Genomic DNA, 22350 nt, shown 5'->3' on the forward strand with positions numbered 1-22350 from the left:
CCCCCTCCGACCGCCGTCTTTTATTCAAATCAGCGAGCTCCTCTTCTCCTCCCACTTCATCCCCTTGCATCAAATTTTATTCCGCCCTTACCGGAGAAGAAGGGTGCTTGCGGCGGCAAAGAGAGGTCGCCTGCTGTGATGACCTCTTCCTCCTGATCCACCAGCATTAACTTTAAATGACCTCGGTGGCTTTCCATCTAGGCAGAAATTCCAAACGAAGCCTGAAAGCTCTTTCACGCCTAAAGCATCGAGATTTTAAACCCCACTGGTTTCTTTCTTTAAAAAAGAAAGAAAAAAGTTTTTATTTATGAAAAACAACCAAAGCACAACCAAAATTGCAAAACGTAGGAGCAGAGCAGTACAGAATTCATGTTTTCCAAATAAGTAGAGAGCAGATATTGTGGAAAGATGTGAGCTGCAAAACACACGGTGAAAGCCAAATTTTGCAGTTTGGTGGGGGAAGAGAGCTTTGTATATCTGTATTTGACACGTAAGAAATGCAATCTCACCAAATGGTATATGAACGTTCTGGGTCTTCCCTACTCTTAGAAACAGGTAATATGTGAGTTATTTTCTCAGCAATAGTCAGAGTCCACATATTCTTATACCACAACGAGAGTCTTGAAGCATCTTTGACTTCTGAGCCAAATAAGTTCTTGCTGCAGTCTGCATCCATGTAAGATGTTCCTTACAGTGGAAAACATTTTTTTCAATCACCCCCCAAGTTCAAAGGACCAAGTTGTGGGGAGGCTTAAATGGGCATTTAATTAAAATAATAATAATTTCAGAATCATCAGCCCAAAATGTGGATGCCAAAGAGCATTCTCACCATTAAGTGGGAAAATTGCCCCCTGCTACCACAACTATGCTAACAATCCTATAGTATGGGTTATTTAATAGCTTATTAGAAAGCTGCAAAGCTATGTGGTACTACCTGTACATAACTTTTAAGGAATATTCCATTCCATAAAATGAGGTGATTTATAGGGCTTAGACCCCCAAAAGTCTTTCCACTTATATTCATCTATTTTCAGTTGTGAGTTCTTCTCCCAGGTAAGTTTAAGACCTTCTAATGAAACATAACAAAAAGTTGTTGTTGTTTTTTAAAAAATAAAGCACAAATATTAATACTCTGCCCCAATGAGCCAGATTTAATTTTTTTTAAATCCTTTAGATTTAGTAAGGAGTCCAGCAGTGTATGCCTTAAAGACAGAATTAGCCAATAAATGTTGAAACTGACAGATATGCAGTCAATTTAGCCCTGAGTCTCCTACAACTAGTCTGACTTGTTCAGTAGAAATTGAAGCATCATTGTTATAAAAGTTTCATAACCTGAATAAGTTCTCCCAATATAAAATGATATACTGCAAGCTCATATCCCCGATCTGTGGGTGGTAGTTTGTGGCATGAGTGCTGAACAAACTGGAGAAAGATGGTGCTGCCATTTCCCCCCCATATCCTCAGTGTATAGATTGTAATGCAGAAGGAGTTAGATTAAGAAATGGCAAGATCTTTTTCTTGTGACCTACCCTATTCTAATGAAATTCATTTCTTATTAACCTTCCTAATAATAAAACAAAGCTGTCCTATTCGAAATGTGTCTTAATATCACAACAGATATGAAAGCTTCATCCCCTTCCATCTGGCCTATAAATAGTTTTTCAATGCTAATCCAGGGTTCTTTTTGGAATAAAAAATTATAAATTAGATTTTGTCAATTTTTAAGAACGCCAGGATGGAGGGTATGGAGAGAATCTGAAAGAAATACCCCCCAAAAATTGTATTATTACAATTTGGCCTAACAAAGACAATTGGGGACTGTTCCATTGACCAGTATCATTTAAAACAACCACAACAAGAACAGCCATTGGGAATATAATTTACGGTATACAAGTTGTTTATATTTTGTGGAATTTGAACTTGTAAAATTTATTGCCGTTTGGAATATTGGCTGCTTCTTTTAGCTTTGATTGCATACCTGGGGCTACATTAAAATACACAATTTGGGATTTGTGAAGGCTAATAGGAAGACCTGCCATCTGTTCAGCTTGAAGAAGCTCCCTTGAACTAGGCAGAGCCTCTTGTGGGGTACTTACCATGCAGATCATGTTGTCTAGAAGTTTAAAAGATGCTCTTCCGCCTCTCTCCAGGACTCCTTTATATTGGGGTTAGAACAGAAAGTGATAGCTAATGGCTCCAGGGAGAAGTCAAAGAGCAGTGGAAACAAGGGGCAACAGGTGGATGCCCCTGTTGATAGATATGGGGCTTGCTTCAAAGGGAAGAGAATTCCAGAGAACTGTTGCCACAACGCTAAAAGCATCTGCTCACACTAGAGTGTTTCTGACCACAGAGGTGTGTGGCACCATTACTTCAGATGGAGTCCCCAGTCAGAATATATGCTATCCCAGCTTCCTGTTATTTTTTTAAAAAAATCAGAAATGATGTCAGTGTCTGACAATACCTGGTGCTTTGTGCCACTTCCATTTTTCGCTCCCTCAGGTGATTTGATGATTATTTCCTAAGGAACACGTTGCTAAGGAGCACTGACTTACTTTGACTGGCTTCAGGACATTCCCAGAGCCAAATGCAGGGAAATGCAACCGTTCGATTCTTAATGGGGGGGGCACCTCTCTTAAAAAATAATAAGAATCAAGGCAGCCTGAAGCTGTCAGAGGAAATTTTTTTTCCAGAAAAATCAATATGCTTTCAATGCACCATGCTGAGATGTATTAATTATTTCCTGAGGTTAGACTCTGCAGTGAGTTGGTACACAGATTATGCAATGGCAACAATATTGAGAACTTGAGCAAAAGCCTACTGTTTCAGCTGCCATGTATTTATTTGGGAAGTCCTGGATTTTGTATTTTGTGCATGTGGATTGATAACAGATAATATTTTTTCTGTGAAATACTGAATAGCTTTCACCCAATAAACTGTACTCCAGGATGATAGCAAGCTGCCAAGTTGCTATCCTCATGCATTAAAAATTGCTATGGACCAAGCTTTTCCTGGTGCTACTAATATACCACATTTCCTACCCTCTGGTGATCAGTGTTGTTGATTTTATTTATGTATTTTACCTGCCCCATTTGTACAGTTTGGATTGTTAATTTGTGTTTTATTGCTGCTAGGTAATTTTGAGCACCTTTTGATGGAAAGGAGAGATTCAAAGTTAACAACCAAACAGCCAAACATTAAGACTAGGTATGTGCGTGTAGAATTAGAATTTAAAGACAACCTGAAGTGTTGGGACGTCTTCATTTTGGAAATGGCAGCTGAAAGCAGGTAGGCTTCTTATAGTGGCTCAGATTCAAATGAACACACAGTGTTTTGAACCTGGAGCTTCACACTAGGAAGTGGGAGCTCTGTTGCGGCAAGTCACATCCCAGACCATCTCTGAGCCTAGCTATGTTAATTGCAGGCAAGCAAGAATATCAAGATTGTCAACAGAAAGCAAACCACCATTACAGCCTCACCCCCTTGAGGCTGTCCGGGTACATCCCTTTTAAAATGCACAACAGTATTAGGAAAATTTGTAACTTTTCCTTTGTTTGTCTCACTCCTATTCTTCCCTTCATCAGTTCATGATCTAGGGGTAGTGAGGATAACCTTTTTCTCCCTTGAAAACTATGCAGAGCTGAAGGAAGAAGTTGGAAGAATAGCCCACTTTCCCACTTCTTCTTTCAGTCCTAGGTGCTTTTCAACGTTCCGATAATTCTAGAGGCTCTGAGTTTTACACAGGTCTCAGGAAAAGTGAAGGGGTGTGGGTGTTTTCTCTCTGCCTACTCAAACATCCAAATGACCCATAGACCTGAAGAAGGTTGGCAGCCCCTGAACTAAAACATACATGCATCTCACTTGTTAACAGAACAGCAGTGTTAGTATTAATTTAGAGCTGGCTGGGCTCTAAATTACATCTTCATGTACATCTTCAACTCTTGCAAAAAAAAAAAAAAAATCAGTACCAGGGGCAGCTGCATGCCAGAGTGGAAGGCCTCACTGAGATAAAGAATGTCCCTTTACTTATCGTCAACAGGTTTACCACACCTGTCAGCCAATCACCCATTCCCACCACCCTTTTGAGTAATACCCCTCCCCACCCTCTCACTATATATAAGGGTCTGGTGACTTCTGTTTCAGTGTATCTGAAGAAGTGTGCATGCACACAAAAGCTCATACCAAGAACAAACTTAGTTGGTCTCTAAGGTGCTACTGGACAATTTTTATTATTTTATATATATATTCCTTTACCTATGTGTCTCTCTTTCTGCACTATGTCCACTGAGAAGTCCCACTGTCTTCACTTGGGCTTACACCCTAATAGGTGTGCTTAAGAATGCAGTTTTAAAATACATTTCTATTTTGTATGCTTTTTTATTCATTTTGCTTTTTTCATTTTTAACCGCTGCACCTGCTTCTCTCTCCCTCTTTGTCTTTCCTACTACAAACATACGTTACAAAGGTTGGACACCAGCCAATCTCTGCTGACTGGTAGCAAGATTCCAGGAGGTTCCAAGCACTCACCTGGGGTCTGTGTTCCTTTGAGAATCAAGAGGTAGCTTTAAGAAATATGATTTCACAGATCAGATCAGAAGAATCTTTATTTGCATCAGCCACTACCCATAGCAATAAAATAAAATAAAATGTATTGAAGGTAGAGGTAAAAACTTAACTATACAAAATACATTTTGGAGGTTTACATCAATAATCAAATAATATAGATTTATTCACATATTTACACCTGAATTAAGATGGAGTGAGTAACCATCTTACGACATGGTCATCTCAAGAGGGGCTTGCTCCTCCCAGCAATGCAGCACTGAAGTCCAAGACATCTCTCCCAGTCTCCCTTCAGCCAGCCTGCCAAGATCTGTTCTGTCTTAGTTCTCCTCCTTCTTCCTCTCACCCAAACAACTCCTTCCCTTCCATTTCCTATCCCAAGCCTAGTTTTGTAGAAGCACATTTTTCCTGTGAACACAGCCTGCCTGCTCCCCATCACCTTGGTAATCCCACAGCCCTGAGACCCTTCCTTAGATGTCCTAATGACCAGTAATTAGCACTTTTGTCTGTTAGTGGCTTTGCTCTTAACTAGCCCTGCCAATATGGTTTGCATAAGCCAGCTCAGGGATTCCTTGTCTGGTACAGTTCTGCAGCTTGTATTTTTCATTCATATCCCAAATAATAAAAATCCTACCATTTGTTATTTTCTTAGGTTTAGGGGATCCCCCTCAATTTATAACAATACCAGCCCTTCAGCTATTAACTGGGATGTTCTCCGTGGGGACTGCAGGCACAGATAGTATTTCAAGTCTACAGCTTCCATTAGAACTGCAGTCTGTTATTCAAAAAATTCTGTAATTATTTGTGAAGTTTGTACAATTCAAAGGCACAAAGAGTTAGGGCAGGCATAGGCAAACTCGGCCCTCCAGATGTTTTGGGACTACAACTCCCATCATCCCTAGCTAACAGGACCAGTGGTCAGGGATGATGGGAGCTGTAGTCCCAAAACACCTGGAGGGCCAAGTTTGCCTATGCCTGAGTTAGGGCTTATCTCCACACCTGTGATGCAACAGATAGTCCATTAGCACCTTCTAACCAAAGCACCAATCCCCTTCTGCTTTGCTTCTTGCATGTACCAGTGCAAATTCCATTTCTAAAGCAGTTTTCTATGGCATAACTTAAACATGAGTCATTTTGGGGTTGCAGCTGAATACTTGTATTAATACTGTGACATTAAGGTGCACATGTGATGTTTGCCTTCTAAGACAATCAGATGAAGGTGGCCCTGTGGTCTAAACCATTAAGCTTCTTGGGCTTGCTGATCAGAAGGTGGGTGGTTCAAATCCCCATGATGGAGTGAGTTCCTGTTGCTCTGTCCCAGCTCCTGCCAACCTAGCAATTCGAAAGCACACTAGTGCAAGCAGATAAATAGGTACCATTTCAGTGGGAAGGTAAATGGTGTTTCCATGCACTCTGGCCTCTGTCACGGTGTTCTGTTGGTCCAGAAGCAGTTTAGTCATGATGGTCACATGACCCAGAAAGCTGTCTATGGACAAATGCCAGCTCCCTTCGCCTGCAAAGCGAGATGAGCGCCGCAACCCTATAGTCGCCTTTGACTGGAGTTAACCATCCTGGGGTCCTTACATGTGGTGTTTTCCTTCTAAGGCAATCAGCACTTAATTTTGAGTGCTCATGTTCAGACATACTCAGCACGACACAAAACAGTCTCTCCTAAAACCATAATTTAAATTACCATTATGTCTGGAGACTCCAAGTGTGTTATTCAACATAATTATTCCATATTCGTGTAATTGGCTATTCATGGTGAATCAGGACTAAGTCTTGCTGTCTGAATTTCACTGCCAGATACATCTTGTGTGCTAACTTCCTTTGTTGCCTTTGGAGAAAAACAAGTGGGTCCTGCAACAAAATGTTGCAGCATGGGCTGCCTGTGTTCTAATAAGACAGCCATGTCCTCCTCCAGGATCATCCTTTCCAAGCCCTGCTTAAAATGACCATGCTGTAAGATTCGTATTCCCTCTATGGTGTCAATATGTGAATAAATCATACTTCTTAAAGCTCCAACAGTCACTGTCACACCTTCAATTCTCTAAAGGAGCACAACCCCTGGGTTAGCACCTTGAAACCCCTGGAATCTTGCTACCACTGGGCAGAGAGTGAGGATGGCGCCCAACTTTTTAAACATGTTTACTCAGAAGTAAGTCACATTGAGTTCAATGGGACCAACTCCCAGGACAGTATGTATAGAATTGCATCCCAGCTCTCCAGTTGAATTTGGTGGAGTATGAGCAGCTTGTGGATCTAACGTATAGAATAAGAGAACAAGAAGAACATTCCTTTAAAGAAGATTGGGAAATGTTTATTGAATATATGATAAATTCAACAGTGTAAATAAGTTTTGATGGAAGTAATAATCGACTACTGAATGATTTAGTTGATATAAAATGTGCCGAGATTTATGCTATGCAAAATGAACCATTGAAAGAGAAGAAAGGAAGTCATTGATATGTTAAGGTTGTATAAATGAATATTCTAAATTGTAAAATAGAAAATTTAATTAAAATTATATATGTATATGTATATGTATATGTATATGTATATGTATATGTATATATATAGAGAGAGAGAGAGAGAGAATTTGGTGGAGTCTAATAGTGTCCAATCTGCATTTGAATTTATTTTTTTCAGTCATGTTCCTTGAGTACAATACATTAATGTCCAAAACAGAAGACCAAGAAGAGGAAGTTGAACAATCTTTTCTAAAAATAATATAACAGATTCCTCAAATTATTCCAGGAACATTCTCAATGTTCTTTCATCTCCCTACCTCCACACCAAATTAACATACAAAGAGATGGCAGATAAACTATACAAAAATAAAACAGAGTCAAAATCAAAACATGCCTTTCAATTAAATATGTAATTTGTGTGGTCTTTAGAAGTCAGTGGTTACCATGGCAATCCATATCCTTTAAAAGCACTCAGCACTGCAAATCTCCTCCTTCATACAGTAATGTTGTGGAAGGAAACTGAGGCTTTCTAAGTCTACGCTGCTTTGGAAATGCCAATTTTTATAGTAGTGAAAGAAAATGCAAAAGATAAACACTGTTATTTCACAAGGCAGCTATAATTTCATTGAATAGGGAAAAGAAAAGGAACAGATTCTGTTTTTCTGCAGATTTCATTTGTAGGCAAAGTATGTCTCCATCATCACCAATGAGGTGACAATAGGTATTAAATAGAAATATGAGGTCCCTGAAGACTGGAGATAGGCGAATGTTGTCCCCATCTTCAAAAGATAACTACCAAATGGATACTAGGAAAGGTCTTAAACAAAAGCTTTAGATTACAGCCCTGTACCCACTTACCTGTGAGTAAGCTCCACTGAACACATTGTGCCTTACATCTCAGTAGACATGTATAGGATTGTGCTATTACATCTCTGTCATTGAAAAAAATGAGAACTAAATGTACTAGAGTTTAGCAACAATCTGCTCTAAGTTTTTTAGTTATATATTTCTAGTTGCTACACATAATTCTCCCCCTGAGCCTTCAGGGGGAAAGCTGACAGAAAATGCAAATAAATAGATAAATTCATCACATGGCCCCTTTGTATTCAGGAAAGATTCACAGGAACACTTTATGAAAAATGCAATGGAAGAAGCAGGTTTTTGATACATAAACATAGGATACCATAAAGTGGCATTTATGCTCATTAACCTCAGTGGAAATTCTTAAATCTACAAGAGGGAGTGCCAATATGATCAGACAGGAGATAATATTTAAATACAGCATTCTACATTACCAGTGCCAGGCAATGCTGTAATTACATTCTTACCCATTTTTAGAAGATCCTATCTAAATTTCTATTTCTCACTGATGCATACTTTTCCTTGAGGAGGTGCAGGGGGGAATTGAGTAACAATATGTTTGACCCTTTTGATGCTTTTGAATTATGGTGCTGGAGGAGACTCTTGAGAGTCCCATGGACTGCTAGAAGATCAAACGTATCCATTCTTAAGGAAATCAGCCCTGAGTGCTCACTGGAAGGACAGAGCCTGAAGCTGAGGCTCCAATACTTTGGCCACCTCATGAGAAGAGAAGACTCCCTGGAAAAGACCCTGATGTTGGGAAAGATTGAGGGCACAAGGAGAAGGGGACGACAGAGAACGAGATGGTTGGACAGTGTTCTCGAAGCTACAAACATGAGTCTGACCAAACTGCAGGAGGCAATGGAAAACAGGAGTGCCTGGCGTGCTCTGGTCCATGGGGTCACGAAGAGTCGGAAATGACTAAATGACTAAACAACAACAACATGTTTGACCCAGTGTAGGACCTCTTGTTAGGATACTGAATTTGGACATTCATCCTGAGGTAGCCTACTCACCTCTATCTTTAAGCATTTACCCAGGTTCACCCACCAAATTAATACAGTTTCAGACAAACATCTGGGACATAGATGAATACCTGCTCTAAACAAAGAAATGGATCTTCCAGGATGGTGAAGACATGGCAAGGCTGAAAAGACCTATTCCTACTTTATCTGGGAGTTGGCCCCATTAAACTTAATAGAATTTACTTCTGAGTAGGCATTACAATGTTGGCGTTTCTCTGCTGTGCAGCCTTGAGTAGCTTACCACCAGGTGTACCAGCACACAGACCCAGAAGCCTTCAGTTCCAAGTCTCAGTAGATTGAGTTGTTTGCTATGAAATACGTAGCAGGTCATAATAAGGAAGGGAAAGACCCATCTCCCTCATCTCCCAGTGCCTCCAAGATGGGAACCTGAAGGAATCCATTGTTGGAGTCTCCAATAATACTGTGTGGCTGTGTTTTTGTATCTATGCATGTGTGTGCATATGCACACACACATGCACGCATGCACACACACACACACGGTTATTAATGGATATAATTTGCCATTAGATTTCAGTAAAAATTCCTCATTCTATTTTGTTTTGTATTCGAATTATAGGATATAATAGGATATATAGGATATATAGGTATGTGGCCCCATTTACATAACAAAAACTACCATAGAGGTATCAAAATTTTCAAAAGTAGTCCATTGCTGGGCTTTTGAAAAACAGGGGGTCTGCAGTAAGTACTTAGCTGGTACTTAGTAAGTACTCTGGCCTAGAAGATAAAACAAACAATTTACCATCCCAATATTTCACAAAATATTGTGGGAAGATAAAACAAACAATTTACCATCCCAATATTTCACAAAATAAGGCTATGTTCCAATAAAAGCATTCATTGGCTGGCTGGCTGCCTCTCCTCGAACAAAACTGGCTGGTTTCTTCATTTCCACATTATGCCAAGTTCTTTTTAGACAAATAGGATGGTGCCATCACACTCTTCCAGTTAGCAGCATCTAGGTTTCCATGGTACCTTGGGTCTCAAACTTAATCCCTTCTGGAAGTCCGTTTGACTTCTGAAATGTTCAAAAACCAAGGTGTGGCTTCTGATTGGTGCCGGTGCCCCAGAAACAATAGCCGACAACCACATCATTCAGCTTCCAAAAAAACGTTTGAAAGCTGGAACGCTAACTTCCGAGTTTTCGGCGTTTGGGAACCAAACCAAGGTACCACTGTACATATAATAAATAATATATGAAAGATTCTAAATCACGTGTGCACTTTACCTTTCCAGCCACAATAAGGATATTTTGAGAAGATCTTGTGGTAAATTATATCCTGAGAAACAGTTTCTATCCAAATGCAGTTTTGGTTTTAAACGCAGTGTAAGGTAGTCTCTATTGAAGTATATTGTATTTAATTATGGGGTATCAGAGTTTTTAGGGGGCTAACCAGGCTGGGATAGCAGCTTGTTGGTTTTTGAATGTCTGGTGTGGATTTTTTCAATTTCGTTGTTCTGTATGGGACAATGACAATAAAGATTATCATATCGTATCATATCCAGTAATAATGTTATGTGATGTATGTGTATGCGCGCATATAGGAATATTAAGAAACAAAAACAGAGCAACAAAATATCATTGGAGTAGCATGTTGCCAACAATAGATCCCATCTCCACTTCAAGCAGACATTTGGATGGCCAGATGTTAAGGACGTTCCTGTAGCTCTTGACTTCCTCCACTGAGTAGTGTGTGGGCAGGAAATCGGAGCATCCTCAGTATGTCTGTCCAGCCTCGAAGACCTCCTCCAGCATGGGAAAAAGCCCACCATCCTGGCTCCATTGTCAAGCAGCCTTTACTTGCAGACTTTTCTTTTAATATTCTACCAATCTCTTTTTCTCTGCTCACTGGCCTGCTGTGGGACGGATAGATCGCTCATGGAAGATATCTAAGCTGATCACATGCTTTTGAAATTGGGCAGGCATAATGAAATACAAGGAGGCATGCTGCCTTTGTGTTCCGCTTCTGGTCCTCGTTGAAACATCTGGGTGAATCCAGGTGACATCAAAAGGTACAAAATCATGTATATTATATATTTATGCAAAAAAAATCTAGGGGTTTCATTTTCACCCTCTGCATGCTGCACCAGTGAGGCTGAGTTATTGGTTACTGGGGCCAGATGTCAGACAACAATGTCCAAGGCCATCTTAGGGAGGAATATGTGTGTGTTGTCTGGGAGGAAGCAAGATCTACTTTCCTCAGGCAAAGTGTTCCTCAAGAGGTCTCAGAAGGAAATGTTTGAAAATTGATGAACGACCACTATAGATAAAGAGGATTTACTCCACACAACTATTTTGAGGACAGGTTATAACAATGTATAAAAGCCATAGCAGAAATTGGTAATTGAACAGGCGATGTGTAGGGAGAAGGGATGAAAGTATTTTGAAATGATAGTTGGAAACGTTATTTTATTAGGAGCAGCAAAGAGGGGACATCTGTGGGTGGGTGGGAAGTCAGCTTTTAAATTTGTATTGAATTTGTTTTAATTTGGTGGCAATTTGTGAAAAATTATGGAAAATCAATAAAAAATATTGGCAAAATCAACAGAGAGGCCACAGAGGAAATGGAAAAGTGTTTTAATTGATGCTTCTTCAGAGTCTAGGGCAATTGCTGTGATTAGCACTAACAGTACATTTTAAAATAGAAACAATATGATGTCACACCCACACACCCAGTAGTAGTTTGACCTGCCAGGATAGCAATTGCTCCATGGATTTGTCATTTAGCAGGAAATAATATTAACTGTGTGATGAACCCAGGGTTTGTGCCCATATACTGCATCATGCACAGGGACCTAGTTCTGCTTCTCTTGTCTCCTGCTAAACAGGGAACACAGGCCTGGTTCACATGACATGGTCAACCAAATTGTGCCTTATGGAGACCATATAATCGTCCAGGCTTCCAGAGATGGGCTTGCAGGTGCTCTGCCCCAATTCTTCTTGCTCCCATGCTGAGCTTAGCTGAAGTTTGGCTTAGCATGTTATCCTAAGCAGGACTCCCGGTTAAGTTCTCTCCTCTAACCAGCATAAATGAGTATAAATAAGAAGGAAGGCAGGTAGACTTGGAGGAATCTGAGGTTGGTGGGGCAGCACCACATTTTCCCTAATGGATCAGCCTCCACTGGTTCTTGCTGTTCCCTAGTTTCAATTTGCCTGTTCTTAATCCTACCCACTTAACTGTTCCCTCTTGCTACTTCTTTCTCAGGTCCCGGTGTCTCCTTTTCATAGGACTGTAAAGTTGCAAGGGACCCTGAGGATTATCTAGTCTGACTCTTTGCAATGCAGGAATTTCAACTAAAGCATCCATGACAGATGGAAAACCAACCTCCAAGGAAGGAGGGCCCTATCCTTTTAATTCACCGGGAAAGGGTGTGTGTGTGTTCCTAACTCCTCCATACTCTGTGTAGAGCCTAATGCACTGACGACACTAAATAAAGACAGCAAACTTTAAAAGCCTCAGTTCTGAAACCGCATGTTCTTCTATCACAACACAAAACCATGTGAAGAGCCACAAAGGTACATCATTTATACAACAGGCAAATATGTTTTGATGGATCAAGACAGAAGTCAGTGAAACTCAATTTTGAAAAGGCATATTAACTACGCAAATAGACAACCTAGAGACTATCCCACCAATGTGACAGCAATATATGCAGTTCATCATCCATAACATATTACCAGAGCAGAAAAACTCAGAGGGAAGTGAAACATAAAATGATGGGAAATAATAAAATGTAAACTTCCCCAATTTTGAGATGTTTTGTCTAACAAATTTCCAGATAATTTCAGCAAAACTGCAATTTTGGAGAGCAGGCAACCACAGCACACATTTCCAAATACTTCAGAAACACATATACCTACCTGCATACTTTAACAGTGCTATGCTAATTTTTTTCCAGGTTCAGTATTTCCTATTTTGCCATCTTGGCTTGCCAGCAGTGCCAAACCCAATTCAGCTATTGCTTTGTTACCTTTTTCAAAAAAAGCACTCTGAGACCAGTGAAGTCACTATATGGCCATTCAGACATAACATATCACCAATGGCAAAAAAAATATTCAAACCAAGTTTGCTTTCAATGATATCACCATGCAATCAGATCCAGTTGTTTGCATTATTGCAACTCCACTGTCTGCAAGAAGCAGAAAGTCAGTGAGGGGAAAATGGCACAAAAGCAGCAACTGGCCTGGGCTGCTACATATGTTGAAAGGTATCAAGGAAGGGAGCAGTGAAGGGCTATGGATGGCCACAGAGTGAGGGAACGTAATGAAAATGAAGTCAAGGCATGACATGTGGCTGCAGCACAAACATTTTCACCTCCTTTTGCATGCACTGACACACACAACACACACACACATAAGTGAATATGCCACAGGGAGTAAAAAGGTTAATGAACTACATCCTCCTTATCCAGCTCACCACTGATTTCATACTTGGTCTTATTTACGCCAACTAAATTCCTACAGTTTTAATTCCATATTGTTTCGGAATACATTTTTCTTTTCTTCTTGCAGCAAGGGAAACTGAGAGCGAAGAAGAAAGCATGGATATTCCATTAGCTGGAAAAGATGCTTGGGGAAATCAGATCTCATGAATGGCAAAGCAAAGTAGCTCCATTCCAGAACAGTTTTAAATTCAGAGTTTTAAGAAAATAACTACATGAAGTGCTACACTTTTCAATTCAAGACCTGCTTGCTTGCAAGGACAAAGACAACAATTTTAACAAAAAGAGGGCTGTGTGGGTTTTTTCTAGTAGAAGACGCTTCATCTCTTTAAGACTGAAACTGAATGTAAAATGTAGTGGTGTGTATTTTATCCCCCCAATTTTTTTTTCTTCCTAAAACCAAAAGCAAAGGTTGCCAAGATCACTCAAAACTGCAGCCGCGGTTGCTTTTCACTTCACAGAGGAAAAGATACAGGCATGTTTGGGCTTAAAAAAAAAAAGTTGGGAAAAGAGATACACACGAGTTTCAGTCTTAGAAGTCATACATTTGGGGATTATATGCTGTGAGGAAAGGAATGTTTTCACATCCTGAAATTTGAGAGTACAATGTTTTTGCACAGTCCATTGAAGTGTTAGGTGACGAATTGTCTGAAATAATGCAGTTTACAGGATCCATGTGCATGGAAGTCCTCCAAAAAGAACACAACAAAAACCTCTGGGAATGATGCAGACCCAAAGAAAAGAGACCATAAAGGAGAAGAGCGAAGCAAATGGATGAACTCTTCACTCCCATGCCTGACTCCAGTCCATCTCATTATCCAAAGATTATATCCACTGCCTTTTATGTTCAGTCACCTTAGTAGATTCTTACATATGACTAGATTTAAATCTGCAACTTCAAAGCCACTGAAATTTAAGAAGTACGGTGGAAAGTGTGGTCTACTATCACCAAGCACTGGCCCTTCCCTCCTCTTGCCGCTTTAAAAGAAACTGCACCAGTCCCTGGACTGGAGGCAAAGGTCAACATTTCACTGTTCTACAGCCATCATCAGTTCTCCTTCTGTCTCTTGCTTCTCTATACGAGCCTCGAGCGGAATCAAATACTGCACTTCCTCGGTGCTGACGGCCACTTTCTCAGGCTGTAGCCAACGCTTCAAGTGTTCCAGAGTGCTGAGAGAAAGCAGAAAGGGCAGGGAACAGTAAAGAAAGAAGGCAAAAGAGCAGGACCAGCCCCCACCCCATCCCCACTAATCATTTCAACTATTTTCTAACTAAATGTAATGGAAGGAACTTTTGACTGTCAGATTAGGTAAAGGTAAAGGGACCCCTGACCATTAGGTCCAGTCGTGACTGACTCTGGGGTTGCGGTGCTCATCTCGCTTTATAGGCCGAAGGAGCCGGTGTTTGTCTGCAGACAGCTTCCGGGTCATGTGGCCAGCATGACTAAGCTGCTTCCGGCAAACCAGAGCAGCACACGGAAACGCTGTTTACCTTTCCGCCTGAGCGGTACCTATTTATCTACTTGCACTTTGATGTGCTTTCGAACTGCTAGGTTGGCAGGAGCAGGGACCAAGCAACGGGAGCTCACCCCATCACGGGGATTTGAACCGCCGACCTTCTGATCAGCAAGTCCTAGGCTCTGTGGTTTAACCCACAGCACCACCCGCATCCGACTGTCAGATTAGAGAGGCCCAAATTCAAATCCCACTCAGCCCTGAAGCTGGGTGAGCCTGGGCCATTCACTCTCTCAGTCCAAGCTACCCCACATCTTAGAAAAGGTTTGAGTTAGGGCTAAACTCCAACGGTTTAGGGAATTCTGTGACAAGCAGCTATTGAGGAACACCTATCAGTTCAGCACAGGTCCTCTCCAGAGAGGGCACACTGCAGATAGGCGAGTCCCTTGTTCCCCTATGAAGAAACACACAGAAAACTAGCACAGAGAGAAATGGCTCAGCTAGAACAGTTCTCCAATGGACTAGTTTTCTACATGAAATGAGTTTTCGACCTAGAGCAGAAACAGAAGAATACACAGATAATAGGAATTGGGGGAAAGTCTCCTCTAGGGTCAGACTAACAGGGCAATCCAAACCCAGACCAGGAAGTAACAGGGCGTGGAAAGAGTGGTAGAGACACCACTAGATCTGCATCCCTGTCACTCACATCAGTTGGGGCAGGAGGCAGTGCGGGGGGCAGGCAAATTGTTGCACCAGGCCATTGGCCAACAAGTGATGGCAATGGGGCTGGCTCAGGATCCAGTGGGTCTTGGTTCAGATCAGCCCATCTTCTGGGATGCCCCATTTGGGGGCTTTTGGGGGCTACTGCAGGCAGTAAATGCACAACACATGCACATTTGGCGAGTGGAATGGAGTTCCAGGCCAGCAGAGTGATGCTGTTATCACTTTATGGGGGAGGTCTAGGGGGGTGCTGAGCAGAGGGATGACTCTGCCTAATCCAACCCTGCTTCCCCACAAGACAAAGGGGTTTTTCCAGTCTGCGCATGATGTAGTCTGCACGCGATCAGAAAAACACCCTAGTGTGTTTTGACCTGAGCCCTGGCACTGAAAACAGGGCTGAGGGCAAACCGTGGCTTGAATTAAGAACAGCCCTCACTCCATAAGTGGTGGGCACTTCGATAAGATGTACACTTCAAAAGCCATCGCATGAATAAAAGCCTCATTGAATTACCTCTCGTCAGATTCAGTTCCCTCCGTGTAAAATTCAGACTCAGACTTCTCCTGCAGAAACCTGTCCCAGCATTCTTTCTTCGCCTGAGAAAGAGTGTGCAGCATGTCTTTGGAGGTCACCTCCTGTGACAAACCCTTTATCCTCATCAATCTTCTCTCTAGAGGCGGGGAGGGGAAATCACACAAGTGTGGCCAAGGTATAGTCAGGAATTTTCAATCCAAACCATTTCATGGGTTTTCATATGAATCGTAAATCACCATTTAAGGCAGGGTGACTCACCAGTGGCTGTCCGTTGTTGCTGGACCACCAACTCCCATCACCCCTGACTATTGGCTGCGTTGTGTGGGACTAATGGGAGTTGGAATCCAACAACATCTGGGTTGGATGAGCACAGGTTGGGCTAGGGCTGGGTGATATACCGTCCAAAACTGGTTTGAAGTCCATATTGTGATATCTAGGGTTGCCACAGGTCCAGAAAAAACCAGGGGCCAACATGCCCATCTGGGCAGATTTTTACATTTTAAAGGAAATGTCCAGGGTTTTTTGGTTTTTCTGGGCTTCGGCTTGGGCAGCCCAGGCTCGGACAATATTTATTTATTTACTTACTTACTTACTTACTTACTTACTTACATCTTTATTTCAGACATCGTGATATATTGGTATATTGCAATGTTTAGCTGGTGATATAGCACAATGTTGAAAACCAGGTATTGCCCAGCCCTAGGTTGGGCACCTCTGACTGAAAGTATCCATTTTACCACAGTGCTATATTAGATATTTCTCTTACATGTCCTGACTTTTGCTCATTTTAATTTTGTCAAAGAATCGGTAAAAAAGAACTAGCATGCAATGCCTCACTAAACTACTTTTTCCTCCACTGCCCACTCATGTTCTCATTCCCAAACCCATAATAAAAATGGAAATCATAAATGGTTCTGCATTAAATCTGTATCTACACTAAAATAAACAATGGAAGTACATTTCATTCTAGGTTAAGGATCACTGCTCACCCATCTGCCTAGAAATATTTGAAAAGAGAGACTCAATTGAAATTATTGTGTGCAGAGCACACAAGCAAGAAGTTTAATGGAAGTCTTCAAGTTCTTGTTCTGGAAATTTAGCTGCAGCAAATTCTTTTCTTCTCCCAGCAGAACGCTAGATGGATTATATTCCTCTCGCTGCACAAAAGTTATTGGAAAGAACAATCTAATATACTCTTCAGAGTTTTATGCAGGAATAAATTAGATAAAATTGGTCAAAGGTTTTCTCTCACACATTGCCTGCTTCTGTGGTGACAATTATCTTGTCATTGCAGTGCTCTTAAAAATAAATTGTAGAAGCTTTCTGAAGTCCTGAGAAGATCCAAAAATGTACAGGAGAGACTGAGATCAATGATTTACACAAAAAGTAACAATGGTCACAGATTTTCAGGCCACGTCCACCTATTGTGGAACAGATCCATTGTCTTTAACAGGCATAGGCAAATTTGGCCCTCCAGATGTTTTGGGACTACAATTTCCACCATCCCTGACCACTGGGTCCTGTTAGCTAGGGATCATGGGAGTTGTAGTCCCAAAACATCTGGAGGGCCGAGTTTGCCTATGCCTGGTCTTTAACATATAATTTTGGACTGAATGGATTTTTAGTCCAAAAGCCTTGATTTTCAGCTGATCAAAACACTAATACTTGCTGTTTGGGATTAAATGCATACAGATGAACAATTCCCCCCCTCCCTGCCATGTTACAGTAATAATAATTACAATTAATAATTACTACTCTCAAAGGTTAGGTATTGACTGCAACAAATTCTCCAACTCAGCAGCTCCCAATATACTGACCTAAAGATGCCAGATAAGCATCTGAATCCTTCAGTGGTGCCCAGGGCTTCATGCTTTCTTGGAAAGTGGTGTTCATGACTTCGTTCTGACTTTCCACATGAACGTGAGCATCTGTGAATGAATCTGCAAATGCATTGCTTGACTCATCATTCTTGTCCGGATGTGGCAGGGATGAACAGATTTCAGCCCAGAGGTCCTGGCTGGAAATCGTGACTATGGAGTCAATACTTTCAATCATTATCATGATGGAGAAATCCTGGGGAAAAAATATGTAGTTTATGAACGGTGTAATACAATGCATACATCTATATATTTCCTCCCTCTTCTATCCTATAAAGATGAGAAGCCATGGGATTTTCAGTTCTCATTTAAAACAAAACTAACAAAAACAAAAACCAGAAGTCAAACTGCTCAAAGACTACTGAGTGCTTGTAAAAATCAAGGCACCTAAACATTTTGGCCTAACCAGTGGCACCCTCTACAGAGGTCAGCTTCATCTCACTAGCTCCTAGAATGCCCAGCTAGTGCCTAATTTTTTGCAGATTTTATGCATTCCTGTTTCTATGCAAAGGATTAGGCTGTACAGAGTGGATTTTTATTTATTTATTTATTTATTTATTTTTGGTACAGTTAAGGCATCATGCTTATGTTTTAAATCTCACGCTTAAAGTTACAGCTTGAAGTACTTTTCTGAATTTGCAATCCCATACCCACTTACTTGGGAGTTAGGCTCAAGAAAGTCAAAGATACATAGCTATGGGTAGACATGTGTAGGATTGCACTATAAGTGAACTTGCCTTGGTTTAGTAAAATTACTGATGCTATGCCGCAATGTCCTGCACAGAGGTTGTCCCTGTTCACTTTCCCTTTTAAAATCTCTAAAACTTTTAAAAATCTAAAACAAGACCTGTGTCCCAGGTAATAGCCTCTTCAGGTCCAATCTTCATCAGTTCCAAATACAGAAGAAGAAGAAGAGTTTGGATTTGATATCCCGCCTTTCACTCCCTTTAAGGAGTCTCAAAGCGGCTAACATTCTCCTTTCCCTTCCTCCCCCACAACAAACACTCTGTGAGGTGAGTGGGGCTGAGAGGCTTCAAAGAAGTGTGACTAGCCCAAGGTCACCCAGCAGCTGCATGTGGAGGAGCAGAGACGCGAACATGATTCCCCAGATTACGAGTCTACCGCTCTTAACCACTACACCACACTGGCTCCAAATATACCATGTCTAGAGAAAATGTTACGCATTTGGAGGGTGGATCTGAGCAGACATAGTGGATGTGTCACAGACCGAAACAAAATAAACTGTGGGATGGTTTAAAATATGTTTTAATGAACTGCTGTGGTTGCTTAAATTGTTGAGATATAATGAATATTCTAATGCACTGCAGGGGGTTGGCTAGATTGGGGTCCCTTCCAACTCAACAGTTCTATGATTCTAATTCTCTCAGTTAAGGCTGTAAGTTAAGTGATTGGGAAATAACTTAGAATCTTTCACCTGAATCTCAAAAGCGCCACAACAGTCTTGCACACAGTGTTGGAAATGTCTTAAGAGGCATATAAATGGTTTAAATAAATAAAAGCGTTTAGAGACTTGGGGTGGGTTTGGGTATCAGTTGAGAAGCATCAGTTTGTAGGGGAGGGAGGGGTGTTGAAAGGAATAACAAGTAAAAAACAAGATTAAAGCTGGGGTATAGGAAAAAAATGGGGTTATGCTAAAGAACACTTAATGTAACAGCCTAGATGGTTGTCAAGCCAGGATATTAAACCAACTTCATACGATGAAGGAACAAAGGAAGGAATGGAAGAGCTGAGTGGAAGGGCATAAGGCTTGTTCATATATTGGTTAACAAGCCAAGATACAATCATTCAAACTCTCCCAACATTTAGACAGAGGAATAGTTTGGACAGAGAAAAGTACATGTATTTCACCATGTATTTTTATGCGTTTGAATCCCACGGTTCATGTTACTGCGATAAATTTTATTAGTGATTTGTATTTTAATATTGTGCAGTAGGGGTTGTGAAGAAAACCAGCTTGCTAACCTTTATTGTCTTATAGATACCTACCAAAAAGATGACAGGAAGCTGTTTGTTCTTTAATGTAGGAAGTTACAGCAATAGTGATGGTGGCGAATGCACAGGATTGGGGTGGGGGTGTCAGTGAAGTGTCCTACCTCACTGAGAAAATTGCCAGTGTCTGTTTCACCATACAAAAACATAAAACTGGCACGGGCATGTAAAAAATATCCAGGACAATTCTATCATTAGAGCCCATGACTGCTAGAAAAAGGACTACAACAAGGGAGAATAAAAACTCTGACCGTTCTAAATTAACAACATGGTTTAAATGTCTGGCCAACCAACCAACCACAAGGTTCAGGGCCAGTTCACATAAGCATGTATAGGAAATAGGGGGTATTCCATAGGCAGGCCATCAGATTTGGCAAACCAATCCATCCTACGTACCAATAGAGAAATCACTCTCCAAGTATGAATATTTAGGTAGGCAAAAGAAGGAAGGTATCAGCAGGCTTGGAGGAAACTTCAAGGTGTGCAGCCATACAAAAAATATTTAGGAAAAAAAATCTAAAGGGTGGGAATAACAGAAGAGGCTTTATTCAGCATTATTATGTACTGAGTTGAATAGGATCCAAAATGCAGCAGTCTGATTGGTCCACAGGAGCCATCCAATCCAGCTCCAGGTGGAAGTGAATCCGCAACCTGATTGATCCAGCTCCAGGTGGAAGTGAATCCGCAACCTGATTGGCCTACAGGAGAATCCTGGAATTAGCCAATCACACGGGGCCCATTGTGTAAATAATGTATATAAAGCAGACATTCTGGGGGAACTTCCATTCCTCCTCAACACAATGAGCTGAATAAAGAGCATGAAATCCACTCTCGACTCAGAGTATATTTCAAGCACAGACCTCAGCAAGTGTAATTGCCACATTCTGGGCAGAGTTAGCAGAAGTGATAAGTCTACACATATGCAGAAGGGGCAAACTAGGTATGTGCAAAGCAGAAATGTCTTTAAGTCGCTGCTTGTACTTCTTGCAACAAGGAACCCAAAGAAAGCCCAACAAAGACTGATCATGCTCAGTAGGCACACTTAATACCATAGGAGTGGGAAGGACAAATAGAAAACTAGCAGAATGGATTATCCTGAAAGGGGGGTGGGGGGTGGCAAGCACCCTGATCAGTATTGCACACACTGCTGCAGTGTTAAGAGTTTTGCTCTTGTATCGCAGCGTGTACCGGGAAACCAGAATTAAACGCAGAACAGGACATCTACTACCGGTATTTCTAAAGGACGATCGAGCCTGTCTATTGGTGAAAAAGCTACAGCAGCCACCTCCCCTGGTCGCTGTGACCAGGCCAGGCTTCTGCCACTGGATTTCGGGCACACGACCCTCCAAGTCCACAGACCTGGGATCCCGCTGCGCACGAGATAAAAGCAATAGGACACCAGGGACAATAAGGCAAGGGGATAAACTCGTATTTCCCCCACCACCAAGAAAAAGTGGGCGCTTTTGCAATCATAAACTGGACACACCTCCTGACTCTGAATTGATTCTAGAATGAACTGATTTTAGAATGCACAGTATTTCAATTAAATGGTTATGATTTTATGTAAACGGTGTTATTTTTTACTGTTGTTAGCCGCTCTGAGCCCGGCTTCGGCTGGGGAGGGCGGGATAAAAATAAAATTTTATTATTATTTATGATGTGTGTTTGTGGCGGCGATGACATTCGGAGCAATCCTGAGAGTAGCTCTTGGCGTTAAGGTCAGGAGAGCAAACGCGCCTGGCGGGAGAGGCCTCTCATGGTGGCTTTTCCAGGTGGTCCCCTGCCTCCCCCGGGGCCTATGGGCTCCCATGCACCCGCATCCCCCCCCCCCCGCCGGCGTCCCCTCCTGTTCGCCTACCTGGAGTGGCTGAGGCTGCTCTGCCCCCTCCGTCGCTTTCAGAGTCCACAAAGGGCAGAAGTCTCGGGAGCCAGGAAGGGCGGGGCGGGGCGGGGCGGGGAGCAAGGAACCGACTGTTGTCCCAAACTGGCCAATCAGTGAACAGAGCACAGCTTTCCCGCTCTCATAGGCTGCGGAGGGATACCAATCACCACCGAAGCTTGGCAGGTAGCAAAGGAGAAGGCTGAATGGTTCGCAAACAAGACTTCCGGTTCCTCTTGACAAACTTAGGAGGTGCGGGGTAAGAACAGTGGAGAAAACAAGAAGAAATAACCTCTGGAGGCAGGGCGCGGCGGGCGTGATTATTTCAGAGCAGAGGAACCAGAAAGTCCTGTCGGCTTTATCGCTACGTCATTGGCAATTTTGCACGGACATGTGCCCCACCCCTCAGGCCCCTGAGCATGGAAGTGCCTAAGCAGAACCGGAAGTGAGGATATCTTCATTTTATACGATCTCTTTAGGAACCGTCGCGCGCGACA

At 41.8% G+C, this 22350-nt stretch overlaps 1 protein-coding gene and 1 long non-coding RNA gene across 2 annotated transcripts; one reads left to right on the top strand and one right to left on the bottom strand.

The window, feature by feature from the left end:
• The first annotated feature begins 6896 nt into the window (after positions 1 to 6896).
• On the top strand, positions 6897 to 7259 carry LOC309345361. The gene is made up of 2 exons (XR_014158208.1): positions 6897 to 7104; positions 7145 to 7259. It is a non-coding gene; the product is annotated as an uncharacterized lncRNA (long non-coding RNA).
• Positions 7260 to 12394: 5135 nt separating this feature from the next.
• Positions 12395 to 21941, bottom strand: CCDC32 (coiled-coil domain containing 32). The gene is made up of 4 exons (XM_081866732.1): positions 21833 to 21941; positions 17905 to 18160; positions 16067 to 16223; positions 12395 to 14551 (listed from the first exon to the last, which is right to left on the bottom strand). Exons 2-4 carry the CDS (start codon positions 18146 to 18148, stop codon positions 14410 to 14412), a joined length of 543 nt encoding a protein of 180 aa, XP_081722858.1. The 5' UTR covers positions 18149 to 18160; positions 21833 to 21941; the 3' UTR covers positions 12395 to 14409.
• Between the last annotated feature and the right edge of the window lie 409 nt (positions 21942 to 22350).

This window comes from Podarcis erhardii, assembly GCF_964252035.2.
Source record: "Podarcis erhardii genome assembly, chromosome: 1".
NCBI lineage: Eukaryota > Metazoa > Chordata > Lepidosauria > Squamata > Lacertidae > Podarcis > Podarcis erhardii.

Bases quoted from the DNA above. Each gene is read 5' to 3' on its own strand.
- CCDC32 (XM_081866732.1), bottom strand. From the start codon at position 18,148: ATGATAATGATTGAAAGTATTGACTCCATAGTCACGATTTCCAGCCAG. The intron at 16,224-17,904 runs GTCAGTATATTG...CCCCGCCTCTAG, and splicing joins TGCTTATCTGGCATCTTTAG to AGAGAAGATTGATGAGGATA. The intron at 14,552-16,066 runs GTAATTCAATGA...GCTTTCTCTCAG, and splicing joins GGAACTGAATCTGACGAGAG to CACTCTGGAACACTTGAAGC.